We start from the raw sequence: 17,567 nt of genomic DNA on the forward strand, positions 1-17,567 counted from the left end.
ACATGCTTTTATTTTGAAGGAGAGTTAGCGCTGTTGACAGGAAGTTGTTGTTGCTATGTTGTTGCTATGAAAAAAAAAGAAAAAAAAGAAAAAGCGAATAACGAAATCCGAATAGTACTCCAACGACCGAATATTCGGATACAGCCCATTTACTTATCTGATCATTCCACTTATAATGAAGAAATATAAAAAGGTTTAAAAGTCTAACGCTCATTCACTCCAGATTCTGTCTGATATTTACTCAGTCTTGATTTTTATTTGTCACTATTGATCGAACCAAATTGAGCCAAACCAATAATATAAATATATTGTCCCATGGATCAATGGCATGACCTTAATCCTTTCAATCCATGCAAATGCAAAGGCTGACAAATTACAGGGTCTGCTTGAGGTTGCTTATATCCATGCTGTATGATCAGTCTAGGACTCGTGGCCTGCTTTTAATGCAATACTACAATTAAAAATACAATGCGACTGAACAATCATTTTCAACAAACCAGCAAGGCAATCACTGGTTTTTCTTTAAATAATGGTAGGTGCTTGAATGTCCTTGTCGGTAGCCTCATGTTTTAATTGAACATTCTCTTTTGATTTCTAATTCAACATCCTGCAGTACAGATCGAACACGTAAGAAGATGTGTCACTGCCCTAATACATTCAGACTGCACTATATGTCAAAGGACAAACCCCTGACCCAGGGCTCTGGTCTGGTCTCACACTGAGTAACGCTTCGACAAAGGATATTCATATGCTTTCAAATGTACTTTTAACTCCCCTCAGGCACATGTCTGTTCCCTACTCTGTTTCTTAAAGTAGCCGCCTTGCTATTAACAGCTACAGATTTGACAATTAACAATGAGAAGCTTGTCTACTATAGCGTAAAGGGAGGGATGATGTTGTATGAACAGGCTGCAATGCCAATGGTTTGAAAGTAGGAGGTAGGTGAGGGCGGGAATTATAAACATTGTGGAAATGTATAAAACAGTAGTGGCAACAAGTGTTTAATTATGCTATTAATATTATAGACGGTTTCAAGGTCTAGTGGATTTTAATGATACATGATGCAACCTGCATGACGTTTGTAAATTCTAGTAGGCAGCACTAATATTTGGTGAATTACTAAAATTATAAATGTGGGTGATTATTAAACTCTATATAGAGAATGATATAAATAATTTCTCTTGGTGGAGACTATTAGGGTAAAAATGCATTAAATAATAGGAACAACAGCAGGCCATTAGTTATGCTTGAAATTATTACATTTAGTAAATTACTTTTTAGTATAGTTGAGTATTTTTACAACATTATTAGATGATGGTTGACTTTCCCTTTTTTTCCCTCAGGTTTCGCTGATATAGGATACAAGGTCCTTCATAAATTAAACATGAACAAAGAGTACCTTCACTTCTAAGTGCACTCTTCCATATGGGTTGTCAACATACATGTAAGAAAACACATATTGGCAGTAGAAGAAAATCATATTCCTCATGATTAAACATTAGTGTTCATTCATGCATATTACATTTTACTTATGAAAAGTTAAGTGGACATTAGCTGGCCACGGAACCATGCTTTCGCTGAAAGGAGATTACTATTACACGCACTTTTGTATTGCTACACTTTGAGAATCACCAATAATACATGGCCTTCCCTCATTCCAAGAAATGAAACCAAAATCTCTGTATTTATGCTGTATGGCGATACACAATATACATCTCGGTACTTTTTACGAAGTCAGATACATTTTGAGTTGCAGGTTAGAGCAACTTGGAAGATGTCTAAAGCACTTTTGATAAAAATGTATATACCCTAAGACGGTTGAGACAATACAAATGGTTTGTTCTGGATGACTAATCTTACGTTTTATTCGCCAGACCAGCTAGCATCCCACAGACATACCCACAGCGAATTTGGCTAAAACACTGTTTCTTCATATACAAACTGGAATTTGGATTTGGTGGTGGTATATTTACCACAATTTGACAACGTTATGCTAATACAGCTGAACACCTGCTCTAAGTGCATCTGCCTTTCTCCGTATTTTGCAACGCCTCACAGCTACACCCACACGCTATCTTATTAAATATGCAGTCAACTGTGTCAACACCTCACAAACACAAGACTTGACTATGATTGAAACAAATCAACGGGGAAATACACATTGTGTAGTCCTATAGAAAAAACAGAACCGTTTAAGTGAGGAAAAGGTTAGCTGATTGATTGCGGAGGGGATGCTAGGAACTGAGAAACTGTTTCGCTGATTCATTTTGAAAGAGAAACAGCTGATGGAATAACATGAGCACAGAAGCGACTTTTTCAATCTGTCAATGTCAGTGACAGTTCTTCACGTTTATAGTGCTGTCCCCTGCTTAGCTGTAGTGAAGCCAAAAAGGGGGGGCTGGGTTTTTTAACAGACGCAGCGGGGGATTGTGAGCGGATGGCAGAAGAAACGGGTCATGAATGACAACATCAAACAATATCCATATACACTGTCATCCTATCTCGTTTGGAAAAACTAAAAATACCGATACCTTAACCTGATACTAACCTCAGCCATTTACACAAATCATCACAAGAGCACACACATGAACTCCAAATATTGTGATTTGTTTGGTATATGCATGAGAAGTTACTGTTTGACTTTGGACAAAGTTTTTGAAATGACAGCAAGAGAATGACATGAATACAAAAAGAAAAGTGCATTACATTACTGGCAGAATGTGTCACTCTGTATACCTAAGTTCTGGAGAGACATATTGCTTTTCCAGTATGGACATACAGGCCATTTGAGGTTAACAGACAGAGGAGGACCATGATTGTGATGGAAAGATTGCAAGAATTGAAGATGCAAATTCAGAAATATGCATTTGAGTCACTTTGTATTCAAATTGACAAGTATTTTAGAAAGTTGGCTACTTAGAAAGGCTCCAGGCTTATTTCAAAGTCAGATAATTACATCTTATTTGGGATGCATCTCCTTGTGGAACTCCATAGGACTATCGGCAACTAAGATGGTTGTTAATGGCAGTGGACGATGTTTATCTGTTCCAGCTCAATAACTTTGTTCTAGTTAAATGTTGTGTTGGTCACTACCGTTCCACTATGAACAAATGCTGGCATATGCGCCCAATGTGTCTGCCGAATTAAGAAAAGAGCCACTTGCTAGAACAGCCAATCATCGAGCACATTTTGTTAAAGTACGAGAAGGTCTTGTGACTTAATGTAGTTTTTCAAAAGTCAAGCTTAACTATGATCAGACAGTTGGATTACAATTTTCCATTGAAGAAAAGTTATGAAAATGTGTGTTTGAAAGCAAAATAGTTATAAGAAAAACTGATATCGGAATCAGCAGCAAAAATTTAAAACAAATTGGAACTGGCAAGGAATGTACAATCAGTTCACCTACCGGTAGTTTACTTATCATTTATATGTGATGAGCTTCTGCTGTTAGTTGTTAACTAATTTTAAAATCCTCCGTTGTCTAACTCATAGTATGCGTAAAACATTATAATGCCATATTATACAATACCTTAAGGGATGACCCACAACACAGTTTGTTGTGGGTCATCCAGATACAACTATTCAAAAGCTACTTCAGCGTTAGTATAATACTCAATACAGGCAGGTTTGTATTGAGCCATATAAAGACCAAATATGAAGAAACTATATCTCTTTTCAAAAACAGTAATTATTTTTTGGAAGTTTAAATTGATTCCATGCTCCAATGAGTTGGAATGTGGAACAGTACATTGGTTTGGGGCTGACATTTATTGCAATTGCATGAGTGGAAGTCGTACTTGGCAAAGTTGTTCCTAATTCCTAGCTTCTGCTCAACATCAATTATGGCATGTACGTTAGTTAGAGCAGAAAATCGCACAATCTTAATGGATCTGCCCAAATTCCATTTCCCATTTTACTACTAAAAAGCACTTAAACAGTGAATACTATTACCAAAGCTTGATGCACAGTCCCCCTTTAGTAGTTATCTTAATAGTACAAAAAATAGATAAATTATCGTGCATCTGCATTTGCATCGAAATATAAGAGAATGACAAACATGGGTTGAATATTTATATGTTCATAGACATATCTTAAGATAAGAGTAGTATGGCAAAAGTCATTTCCACTGTGATTTCCTGCATACTAACAATAAGATAGGCAGTCCAATAATCTTTAAACTGCTTCTTAAATGAGTTTATAAATAATAACACATTGAATTGAAGAAGAGAACGAATGCAAACTATTGCTGGATTTATGTCAATAGGATTTGATTTGTTTTTTATCTGTATTTTTGAAAATTATGTAACTTGTTATCTTTTTTTAGCATGTTGTTTATTATATTATAACTTAGTACTTTTTTTAACGCATGTAAGATATGCAACACTAAGCTGTCTGTGGCTCTTTCCTGCTGTAACGCTGCAAATTTCCCCTCTGTGGGACTAATAAAGGTATTCTGATTCTGAATATGCAAGAATGCAAGTGAAAAAGAAGTAGGACGATGGAGGAGGTAGATGAGTCCGAGTGACACTGAGTATGATCATTCAGAGCAGATATCACACGTTGATAATGTGCGCTATAAATAAACCCCTAAAGACCTCCAAGCAACAGATACAGTACACTGCCACTCTCATCACCTCCATTAGGTACCAAACTGACCAAGCATCCACGGCACTCTACAGTCATTAGTCTTCTCTAAATGATCATTCCGTTGGAGCTTTAAAAAGGGGTCTGCCCTTAGGGGGAAAAAATACATTTGGGATCAAACAGAGAGTGTGACTCACACATATTTTACATGGTAGGAAAACTCCAGGATATTATAGAAAGCCACAACATTCAGCCAATGGCTCGTTAACGCCCCCGCAAGACATCATCTTTAATTAGCACACATTGGTTCAGCATGGATTTCTGTGTAGACGGAGGAGTAATAAAAACCCACCGGACATGTGTACACCAAGCTCCCATAGGAGGCAATACAGAGCAACATTAATATAAGGCTTTCTCTTAAGCACAGGTTGATTATGTAACACTATCACATGTTGTATTCTGCACAGGCATCACTCAGGTTCTCTGTATGTTCTTCAATGCATCAGATGCTGGAAGAAGAAGAGACAAGGCCTCCCACCAGACAACATATATACCGGGCCTCCTACAGCTTTTCAAATGAATCATTTCAAACACTTGTCTCTTAGTCTGGCTAACAGCGGCAGTAGCCGACAGAAACGGCCGTTATTTCTAATTGCAAGGATCTACATCCCAACATCTATGGGAAGAAAAAAAATGGTAGTCCCTTTAATATTAATAAAATGCTACAACCATGGCTCTTGGCAGGAAATGCTATCTGTTCCCTCTTGGAAGAGATTTGATCTTTTGTGCTAAGCTTCACACATCTGTTTACCTGGCTCTCTCTTCTTAGTAGAGCATGACCAATCACAGCCAGAGGGTTTGGGAGATTTCATATCTTGTAGAAGTTACATCTCGGGGTTTTGAACAACTTGCACTGCAGTATTACAGAAGTACACATTAGGGCGCTTAATCTCGAAGATAGATCTGTTCCTAACTTTCAAGTCCAAAGTCATTTTTTTCCCCCCTACTTTTTTCTTGGTAAGCTGCAAGTCTTATAGATTAATAGATGCATTTATTTCTAAGCACTTTAATGGATTGCACCATATTTTCTGCAGGGATGTCACCTTTAAAACATAACCCTAACCATCAAGAATTGGGTGACCTGATTTAGCTTAAATAACGGCGATGTTAAAGCCTAAATTAAAACGCTTTTAAAAGAATGTCAGACTCATCACAAAGTATCATAATCTACGAAAAGGAATCCATGTTTCTCCGATGTCAAAAGCCTGAAACCTTTATTACCTCATTGAAACAGTACACGTTTCATATTAAGATGATTTAAGTTCTAACCATGGAATGTCTAAAAACGCAGAGTTTTGCACTTTAGCAAGAGGGATAGTGAAACACGATATGGTTTCATGGCCTCAAACAAAGCTAGAGCACATTGCTTTTTCTTTTTATTGCATGGAGCAAATTAAGCTTCAACACAATTTGTGTCTGATAAAGGTGCAATTGCTGCCAATGAATATCCATTACGGAACAAACTCTGTTCTCCAGCTTCCCTCTGGGCTCAACTACAGACCAACGGGGAGTAGTTTATGGAAGTTGGACTCAGATGTTCAGACTGAAATGTCAATGAAAATGAGCTTGGAAATGCACAACAGCAAAAGGTAAATCATTATATAATTCCATCAAATATATCTTATCCCCAATTACCTCCCCTGTACATTTCACTTCCGACGTTTCTGGAATCCCATAAAAGTGAGTCCACTCCCCACCCCTCCCCCTTGCTGGGGACAGAGTGGATTCTGGCAGGACTAACGGAGTCAGCTGTCGTATTCCTTGGCAGTGCGACAAGTTGATATTTCATTTGAAGACACCGAGCACTGATGCAAAGGCTATTACCCAGAGTGCCCAAGTGGGTTGGCCAGAGAGGCTAGGGCCGCACACTGGGGCACTTCAAAGAAATGAAAAGTGAGAAAGAAAACTAAATATTTCTTATTAAGTGGTCTACTTTAGAAGAGGTTATACACATTACAATGAAGAGTTCTTTGTGGCAGCTGTACAAGGTTATACACTGGTAGAAATGAATAAACCATTCTACCAGTAGATTTTTGCCAGATCTTTTTTTATAGAAAAATACAATTAAGTATAGTGCCTTATTGGTAACCAGGAGGCTGTAGTTTATATACAATAGGTATTTTTAAATCATTACAAACCTCAAATATGGATTTGATAATAATTCCAACACCGCCTCCGTCATTTCCTTCCCCCTTCTTAGACTGTTTTACTCTCTGACACTGGAGCCAAGGGTCTCGAAGTGTGGTTGAGCTTAGGCAAGCAGAATTCTAGGGCACGACAGCATGTGTGATAGATTACATTATTGAGTGTGTTCGCCCAGATTTAAGGCAAATACAATTAAAAATGATTTCAGGGCAACCAAGTGTGTGACATATTACCAGTCACATGGCCCATCATGCAACGGTGATTAATTGGGACACACTTGCATTGAAATATTCAAATGAAGTACCTTTTACACACTTAAAACCCATCATTCCACGCACGTTCATTTGAAAATTGGAGTCAGTCGTAATTTCAACTCACAGCAGATTTATGATAAAAGCTTATTTTACTACTGAAGCTGCAAAAACATGCCAGTCCGAAACACATACTTTACAGTTCAACAAGAACAAGGCGAATGGAGAAATAGAGTAAAGATGGAAAATATCACACCAGTAGTGGCAAACTACGGCTTAGCAAGCATTTACAATTCTAATTAAATGAACAGTCAATTATCTTAGTTCAGTTATTCGGTTTGGATTTGTAAGGGATGTAGTTACTAAGGTCCAATGAGTCCATGACTTACTCTAGTGCAACAATAAAAGACGGGGAATGAAGACAGACATATTGCTTTGCTTGCTGTAGCTTATCCTGCTGGCACTTTGATGTGGAAAAAGAGAGAAGCCTAAATTATTACCACTTAAAGACTTAATGCCATGACAAGGAGTATTGATTTACTAAGTCCAAGCATTAACATTCCAGATCAATGGGACTAGCAACATACGGTGTGTATAGTTTTAATTTATCCACAAAACAAACTGCCTGTAATGTACAACTTCTCTCTGTAAGTGCAGTGCAGCTAGCTGGCCACCATGTCTATTGATTCACGTGTCTAACATTCCAATTTACACCTTTAACTTTGAGGTTCGGGTTATTCACCAATCCTCTAAATTGAGTGTGTCCAAGTTTTTTTGGCAATAATCAGATTTGTTTCCCTATGATGTTAATATGTGTCACAACTATTTCAATCTTGTAGACGCAGTATTGTTTTTACATTACAAGCAGCAGGAATTATTGCAAGGATGCTTGTTTGTACACTTTTAGATTGTATTACTTTGGTATTTATACAAGGTGAGATTCCTACTTTAAGGATCTATATTTTATTATCTTATGAGCAAAAAAGTTACTTGATTAAAAGTAATTTAAATTATAAATGGATTTTTACCAAATCTACTTAGTATAGGGAGGATAATACCTTCCAAGTTGCATTTTCTATGAATTCAAATGGATTAAAGGGTGTGAATCTTTTCCATGTTCCCTGTAAATTAAGACCATTTTTTCTTAGCATGCAAGTTTAACAGGGTGAATCACGAGCTATGCTAATGTTTTAACTGTCCCCTTTTGCTCAGGGACAGTCCTTCCCCGAGCAAAAGGTATTTGTGTGCGTAACACTTCAAAGAATAAATATATTAAATGTACATTGGTATAAGACAAACAGCAGCAAATCCGCACTTGGGGCAGAACATGTTTTGAATAATAGTTGATTCATAATTAATTTCTCATAAAAAATCTGATGTTTTTGACGTTTTGATTGTGACTCTTTTGTGTTTAACTAGCTTTTAGGTGGATTTACTCATTTAAAAACAACAAATGATAGAAGCCAGACAGTTGTTTCATAGAAATCATTATTGTTTTACCTTTTGACATTTTGTGGGTGAGGGTAAAAAATAACCAATTAGTCTTTATAAAGGCTAATTGGTTATTTTGAATGTCAAAATGTTCACACAACATTTCTTTGGGGCCATGAATGCTGTCTGCTGTGAAAGAAAGGCAGAATGGCTAATGAAGAAAATCTGTTTTTCAAGAAGGCTTTGAGCCTTTGGAAATCCATAATTAAGCCTCTGTATGATCATGTTGACCATAAGAGGGATATTTAAATGAAAACATAGATGAATCATGTTTCATAATAAACAACCTATGCACCGTGTGAATATTGAAAATGAAGGAAAAATATTGATGGTACTAAACAGAGGGCAAAAGTGATTATCAGCAGTGTTTTGATATGTCAGTACGTTCCTTCCTGATAAAGATCCGTCAAAGTTAGATCATAATTACATTTATACAAGTAATTAGTGTGGTGCATTCTGGTTGTTGTAGTTTTTTTAAATATTGAGCTTAAGGGAATACCACAGCCCCTTTTCCCTGTTTCTTTAAAGTCCTGTAGCAATATCAAAAATACTATATTAGACAGTCCAGCTTTGTCTAGTCTCAAGTGATGAGAACATTTTTCTAGCTGTGAAATACTTCTTTAAGGATGTGTTCCCCTAAAAAGATACAGCATAATGGACACTTTTTGATATGAGGGAATTCCAAAGGTCATAACGCGGTGAGGTATGACTTTAAGTTGGCAAATGTTACTTTGAATATTAAACTTATTCATGTTAAACATAGTTTTCGATATAGAATATATGGATTTTCCAACATCATACAGTTTTTCCCCTACAGCAGCGCGAGGTGGACAGTTTGCCTCTCTAACAGCAGCATCAATCTTAAACAGCGGTTTTGAAATGTGACAGCTTAAACAAGCCTATATGTTCGGTACTTAAATGAGAGTGGCTTTCCAATGGACCTACTTACACACCCAAGTTATTAGAAATCTTTGCAGAGAGGCAGGAAGCTGAATTGATCGATATAAGTGCTGGTGTCAAAAGATCAGTACACACAAGTCGTTAAAGCTGGCCAGTGTGAGGAGAGCCTGATGTAAAGCCTGAGGAGTTCACACCATGGATGATGAGTGTGTGTCGGGTATGCTGGGAGTCAGTCAAGGTCAGAAGCATACTTATTCTGAAGTGAAAAAATAAATACTTAAAATGAAAGTTACATTTTATATAGACTATATATAATTTACCGTTCTTCATTTGTCATTAATTAGTCATTTGAACTTTAAACTACAGGAATGCTTAGTAAAGTTACTGGAAGCGACAAATTAAGATGAAAGGAAATTAAACATACATTTATTTGAATACTTTTGCTTAATCTTACCTGATTCCTTTAGAATATTTTTTTCTACTGACCTCTTGTGGCCGAGAGAGTAATGACTATGGGTTGAAGGCATGTGGAGTACAATTATTATCATATTGTTAAGATTAAACTTAATCAATGTATCCCAAAAAACAAAAAATGGATGCAAGAAGCTCACAAAACAACACAAACTTTTTCCGGGGGACATTACAAAAAGCAAACAGTGGGAACAAGCTAGCTGTTGCTATAGTTTGTGGCTTATGAAGATATCAAAGTTGGCTTGCACGGTAATCACATTACACCGCCTTTATAATAATAATAAAAAAGTCAGCCAGCATTCAGAGGTAGGTTTAAATTAAAAGAAAATGCCATAAAAATGGATATGCTTACTCAGAAAAGTAGCCAAAGATGCCGAACACATTATCTAAAAAATCTGAAACGACGTTATATATAAATGTAAATACAGATAACTCTTTCCCTGGGGGATATAGGCTTATTCAAGGAACAGATGAACTCTTTTGGCAAGGGCTGCAATGTTTGCAAATCCATTTAAATGTAAAAGCAATCAAGCTTTTTTTAGATATCAGGTCATTTTTCAACACCACTGAAGGATAGCAGACTTAAATAATTTGATAATACAGAAAAAAAAGCAACAAGCGCTGACTAATTTATAACTGCTTTGGTTCCGTTGTTAGCTCCTTGCAGGGGTTTTCTGCCTTTGTCATTACTTGCTGTGTTTGTGTTGTGAAACTGGTGAAGGTGTTTCTTAATTTGCTTGCGTTGTGTCTATTTGCAAGCATTGTTAATTTTCAGAGCTCCCAGGGAGACCGTAAAAATGTATAAAAAAACAACGTAGGCTGTAGTGGGCTTTGGGGACGTATAAATATACTCAACGCATTACCATGTGCTTGTAGTCTGGTTTTTTTGTTGTGCAAGCTCAGCTCCCACATTGCTCACCGCCAGACTTTGTTCTCAGTTCTGTGTCTTTGCCCGTATCACATTGCAATACTTCAATGTGCAGGACACACTGTTTGTCTTTCACACTTGAGAACACAAAACAGATGAGAAGTCCAAACTTTGAGATGTTAGAAAGTCCAGCACTCCGAGAGGTCGACCAGGACGAATGAAATGAAAGGAATGACCGAGAGTTGCAGTGAAAGAATTTCATATGCTGTGTTTTGGCGGTTTAAAAGCGTGTGTGGGTAGTGGTGAAGTGAATATTACTAAACTGCTGCAGAAAGAGCCTGATGGGAGCTTTCCGTCAGCTCAGAATGAGGAAACATGCATCGTGCTGACACAGTAATCCTTATTGATGGCTTGAGCTTTTTTTTAAAGGAACTGCTGGAGCCATTTAGAATGATCAAGGTTACTTCTCCTATGTCGTTTAAAATGTGTCTTTATCATGCATAACATGGCTCCGGAAGAAGTACTGGTAACATTTTCTGCCACTGCCTTTAATCGGTTGCATAGAGAGAACTTGAATTTCAATGTTTATTTCATCTAATAAGGACTTGATAATTCATTTATAGAGTGAAGACATTTGATCCAATCATATTCTCAAATTCTGCATAATGGTGTTAAGTCTGCAGGAGAAATGAGTGGTTCTCAGTCAGTGGCAAACCTCTGGATCTTCTAATTATGTTCACTTGTAAACAAAAAAAGGTGGAATTGCAAAAAATGTGTACACAGGTTTGTTTTGTTTTCAAGCAGAAATTCAGCTTATGTTTCCAGACATGGCTCCAAAGGCCAATTACTGTCTGTGTGCTGTAGGAAACTGATGGATTACCGTAAAAATTGAAGGTTACTTCAACATAATTGCCCAGTTGCTCTTGCTAAGCAGTACTACAACATGAGTTGAGTACAGTCTGTCAGGCCTCTTGTTGTTCACAATGATTCCTGCTTTGCCCGCCCCAAATAAAGTTAATGTAGCCCTCTTTGCATCGTTTGCAGAGCTTTGTTGTTGTGGGTTGATGAGCTGAATATACATTTTACAGCTAAGGCCACACGCATGTGATTAGAATCAGTGTTGGGCTTGTCAGTAACCAGTATTTACCTCGTACCTTGTTTTGGCTCGTATAACCCTAAGCCTAACAATACGACGTTACTTGATACTTCATTCATCGATAAATTGTCAACTATTGATTCACCAACAATGGATTCTTAAGTAATTTATTAAGAACAATATAGTGTCTTCTTTAGCTTCTCAAATGTGAATATTATCTGCTTTTCATTACTTCTCACTTGACTAATGGAACATTTAAGGACCTAATCTTGGGCTTCTGAGAAACACTGGACGCCATTTTACACAATTTTCTTAAATTTTTCAGATAAAAAAGACATTATCAAGAGATTATTCTGCAAATATCCGTAAATTGCAGGCCTATAGTCAATTATAGAAGATACAATTAAACAAAAATTCAAAATATGCTGTAGTTCTGCATTTCAAATGTGAGAAAATGTTGCTCTTTTTGGTTTTATATCACTGTAAATTGCAAATGATGGTGTTGTGGCCAAGCAATTCAGGGAAATTGTGATGGAGTTAATCCAATTTAGTCAAAGTATAATCATGCTTTAGATAATTGTTTGCTGCAACTCTAGTTGCTAGTAGTTCTTACTAGGCCGGTATTCTCAAATACAGCAACAAGTGTCTGTGCAGATCATAATCAGGGCCCTGTCAGGGTTGCACACAAGGGTTATTTCCATTATTGATGAATCTGCCTGACATCCTAGATTCATTGATTTATTAGAATGAAACATTTGTGAGACATGAGACAATTGTAAAATGTGTGATATTGGTCCATTTAAATAAACTTTGATTAATTGATTGATTGATAAAAAATATCAGAAAATGGAGAATGATGGCCTTACTAGTTTTTCAAAATCCAAGTTGATTTAAAATCGTGTTTGTCACTTAAAAAGCTGAACATATTTAGTGTAATATGACATCAGCCAGAACATCCCCATATTTGAGAAGCTACAAACAGCATTTTAGGATCATTTGCATGGAAGATCACCTAGACTACAAGCAGTACGCCACATTACGTTGATGTCATGTTTAATTGTCCTAAGGAAGAAAAGGTCATATCGAGTTAATATTGCCCTTCTACATAATTTGTGAAAAAGACATTGGATAAAGATAGAAGCACACTGCGAGAGAGCAATTCAGTGTTGATATCCTCAGCAATGCAGCCACTTATTTTGGCTGAGAGTAACTGTGATGACATAATTAAAACTGTAAAAGCATGTGCTCATTAGTCGAGCTAAGCTGCTCATTACTTGGATAAGTGCCACCATTCTGCACAGATGTGCGGGGCCGCGCGCATCTCTGCAGCCTGTGCCAGCTTTCCGGTTCATTTAAAAATAAAAAACGAAACAAAAGAAGAGGCATAACTAAAGCGAGACAAACAAAAATCCATCACAGTGGGGCTGCAGTTTCAAAACGCCTCTCTCTGCACCTAACCGCCAATCAAACAAGTGTGCATGAGTGTGCCTCTGCTGAATAATAGTCCTTCACTGAGATTTTCAACAAAAGTTGCACTTAAAAGAAAAAAGGGAGATGAGGCTTTCCATCATAACACCTGCAGAGGGCTTGAATTTCAACCTCGTTTCACGCATTTTCAGTGACATTCGGAACACCCACCGTTCTCTTTGAGCACCCCCCTAACAAATATGCAAAAAAAAGAGCTGGGAAAACCGAAGAGAAGTGTGGGTTTGTGAGGCTTGGAGCACCCACAGTCAGTAAAATGGAGGAGGCTGATAGGCAGTGTGGGATGAGATTGTAGGTGCTCAGAGCTGTCAGGAGAAGAGGGGAGGTGGATGGAGTCAAAACATGCCAGAGGTCTGATTAGAAAATAAGGAGAAGAGGGAGAGGGGGGGGATATGCAACTTCAATACGGGGGATGTCATATATGACACTTAAATGTTGTCAGGGACTACGGATGGAAATGAGTTCAAAGCTAAAATCCGGCATATTTACACTTGATGCATTATTTGTTTAAAGTGTTCATCAATGTGCATTGTCCCTGTTCAAATAAACGATTCAATGAAATGATAATAAATGACACATAATTGTCTATTATTTAACCGCAGCTCATTGTGCACCTAATCTCACGTCGCACATTTTGGCTTCACTTCCACATAAAGGTGTGAGCATTATTGTCTCCATCATCCTCTTGAGGCACCAGCACTCCCTCCTGCAGTGTTTGTGTTTTTACATTTAATAGAGCAGGAAAACCTCTCAGTGGTGATGAAGCAACGAAAATAATCTCAAGAAATATTGGCAGTTGGAAAAAAAGTAGTGATCTGGAGCGAATAAACCGCAAGAAAGATGGAATTATCTAAACATCCACACTATCATATGCGCCATATCAACCCTCATTGTTATAATAAGGACCACATACGCTCAACTAATAATAGTGATGATTCAGACTGATGATGCCTACTCGTACTTACCCATGATGGCTCATCGGTCCGTTCCCCCCCGGTCCTCCGTGGCGCAATCCGCCGCACAGATCACGACTTCCTCCGTGTCTCCTTTTCCTTTCCCAGCACCTGGAGAGCCCCCGGAACTCCACGCGCAACTCACGCTTCGGGTGACTCGCCTGCCTTCATTCTAAAAAACTGCCTTGTATTATAAAAAAGCTTCTAAAGTTTGCGCCCATGCTCCTTGACGCAGGGGGAACTTTCTAAACATGTCGCAAATATCCATCCAAGTTGGAAGTCAAACGCCAGGGTATATACGTTTTTTTTTTCAACCGATAGTCTTGGAACAGGTGAAAAAAACGTCACACGGTGCAAAAGTTAACGACGAGGTGGGATTCGGTGCGGTGATCGGCGGAGGCAGGTGTCCTCTGCTGCGCAAACATCCAGCGGAGACGCGAGGCGAGCAGTGATCGCAGGCAGCAGGCGCGGGCACTGTAAGGGGCTCCTGTGTGCAGCGCATTGGAGAGCGGGGTCCGCGTGTGCGCGCCTGGCTGCGTGGGGCACGTGTGTTTGCGCGTGTGCACGTGGGAGAAAAAGAAACGGGAGAGAGGATTCAATGCAGTGTTTAACAGCTGCAGGCAGATATGGTCAAATGTGAGATTTTGTAGTTTTTTTTCGTGGATGGGATTTTCTCCATATCAACCGACACAAACAAACCAATGAAGTCTCTTGCTTTACTATGTCCATTATGCAGGTGTACATGCTGAGGGCTTTGTGGTCATCATTATAGCATGAGTGGGTACTGCCTGATCCCACCTCTTGTTGCATAATTATTGTGGATAGCAAGGATGTATTATCTGGGTTTGCAACAGCAATACTTTCCCCGAGACATTTTAAAATTGCACAGTGAAGCATTTATACCATTAGGGAGCATGTCAATGTCTGAGTTAGAGAGAAAATGGTTGTTTCCAGCCATTATAATCCTTTTTTTATCCCAATAAAAGTCCCACTCCAATGCGAATTCTCTTTAACATGAAATACTCAGGTTGAAGTCTTGCGAAGTTATCCCCACAGTCCATAACACCTTCAAATATTTGATTTAGTCCCCCCCCCCCTCCTCTTCATTTCTTATTCCTAGGATGGTATTTGGTCTCCAAATTGGTACTTTCTTTTCAGATGTTTCAGACACTAGGAAGAAAAATCAATTATACAACTGTTGCCATTAGGAGAAATAGTTCCAGCCTGGCGTGACTTCTGGGATAGTCTTGGTACACCATTTAGTGACTTAGTGAAAGTTTATGACGTCGTGACATTGAAAGTACAGTAGGAGGTTCAAAGTGAGCAAATACAGACGATTAACTGTCTTCAGTCAGGCTTTGGGTTATGCATTGATAAAAACTGTACAGGCTGGTATAGTAGAATATTAGAGGGAATGTTTTTGGATTAACTTGTTAAGTGATCACAGACGGAATGGGGAGTAAGGCAATATATGTAACCGGAATACATAATCAAGATACAACATTTTTTTACTTTATTCTCGTACAAAGGGGAAGTCAAAAAAAGATTTTTTAAAGGGGCCCTATTATAGTTATTTATAGGTTTATTTGTTCAAATGTGATATGTTTTCATGCTTTAATGTTCAAAAGGTGCTTTATTTTTCTAATACAGCCTGTGCTGCTGCACCTCTTTTAAGCAAGAGCCAAGTCTGCTCTGATTGGTTAGAAGGCCGGCTCTGTTGTGAATGTTGTTCAACTATTTAGGAATGTCCCACTCTTAGCATGGCACTAGCCAATAGAAGCAAAAGTATTACGAGTGATGTCACAATGTCGCGAAAGGAAACAAAGGAAACCGATGGAGGCTGGGGGGAGTGTGTGGGAGAGAATCTCACTCTGGAGGGAACTCTGGGATTTTAACCTTTGTAGACCATGTACATGCACTACATCCTATATAACGCGCTGCAGGGAAGGGTAAACTCAACAAAGCATAATAAGGCCAACTACAAAAGCATTTGTTGAACAGCATTAGTCATCGGCAGGTTTTTTCTATAATGTATCTGAAATCCTGAGGCGTGTGTTTCGCTGTGTTTTTTCTTCTGACAGTTCAGTAGGTGGACACCTGATTTGTTTAATATACTGTGGGTGCTCTTATGCTCCACTATAGTTAGAGCATGTTCTGTTGATAAGGAAGGAATTATACAAAATAACTTGGTTTCTTATTTTCTAAGGTTGTCTAATACTGCATAGCACAGTTCAGTAAAAGTCATCTTCATGATATTTAATTTTTTATTTAATTAAGTTGCATTGCATCTGATCTTGAGGTTATAAAAAGTAGTAAGGAAAGTAATCAGGTGACATTCTTTTATAATTTGATAATTGGATTCGGTAATTATTTAGATTTTTTTTTTAACAGGTAATGTGAACCATGCACCAGTGTCTTGAAGCGGGAAATGGCCAGTGGCTTCCAAAATCTGCTTCAAGACACTGGTACTGGACGACCCAGCTATAAAGGGATCAGCCCCTTCCGGCCCTGGTTAAACCATACAATCCATCACGTGCACTTCGCTCGGCCAATCAGCCAATCGGCTTGCCTCTTCATCTCTGCGAGTGGGACCCAGGTACCCCTCAAAAACACGCCGGTTTGCTATCCTCCTATGGTGGAACGAGCTCCCCACTGTGATCACGACAGCAGCAACTCTGCATGTCTTCCGTCGCTAACTGAGTTCAAATTATTAGTTTGGTGTGCATGTGTCACAGTAATCTTTATAACAAGAAGAAATGGAAGAATGTAAATGCAAACTGAGCAACAGGGGTACAAAACCTACCATAGTCGTTTGTTTCTGTTGTGGGCAAATCAGCTGAAGTATTCGGCTTTATGTGGTCAGACCAACAGCATCAAAATAATGATGTCAGTGTTCTGTCAGACTTGTTCTGTTTCTTTGAGCCGGTCACATAGCAACCCCACTTCTTTATGTGTGTGTGGATTTCTCAAACCAAGACAAGATTTTTCGGAGAAACAGGATTAAGTCCTTTAGCTCTCGTCTAAAATGAGGTGCTGTTAGTGCTTTCTGGAAATGTGTCCATGTTTTTAAATAGAGTCCGCCCGGTGTTAACATTTAGTTCCTGAGATAACATTTAGTCCAGTGCAGCTCAGTCAGGAATGACATTTGAGACAAGCAGTGACAAGAGCCGTGAAATTAATGTAACAAGCACAGGGAGCTGGCCCATGTTGGCCCCTTCCCCTGGAGCTGCATGTCACAAGGAGGCAGGGCTGTAAATCAGCAG

General features: G+C 38.4%; 1 protein-coding gene across 3 annotated transcripts in view; it reads right to left on the minus strand.

Annotated features, from left to right (window-relative positions):
* Positions 1-17,567, minus strand: part of lrrtm4l1 (leucine rich repeat transmembrane neuronal 4 like 1) — a 159,776-nt gene that overhangs the window by 41,127 nt on the left and 101,082 nt on the right. For 2 of the 3 annotated variants that reach the window (XR_013803882.1, XM_079658387.1), the window contains exon 1: positions 14,317-14,752. The exons of the other annotated variant lie outside the window; for it this stretch is intronic. Coding sequence is in view for 1 of the 2 variants with exons in the window: in XM_079658387.1 (XP_079514513.1) it covers positions 14,317-14,320 (4 nt within the window). In the remaining variant the exon portion in view is untranslated. Of the gene's footprint in view, positions 1-14,316; positions 14,753-17,567 lie in introns of those variants that run through there. 3 annotated transcript variants of the gene reach the window in all.

Source organism: Notothenia rossii (genome assembly GCF_949606895.1).
Source record: "Notothenia rossii genome assembly, chromosome: 11".
Lineage (NCBI taxonomy): Eukaryota > Metazoa > Chordata > Actinopteri > Perciformes > Nototheniidae > Notothenia > Notothenia rossii.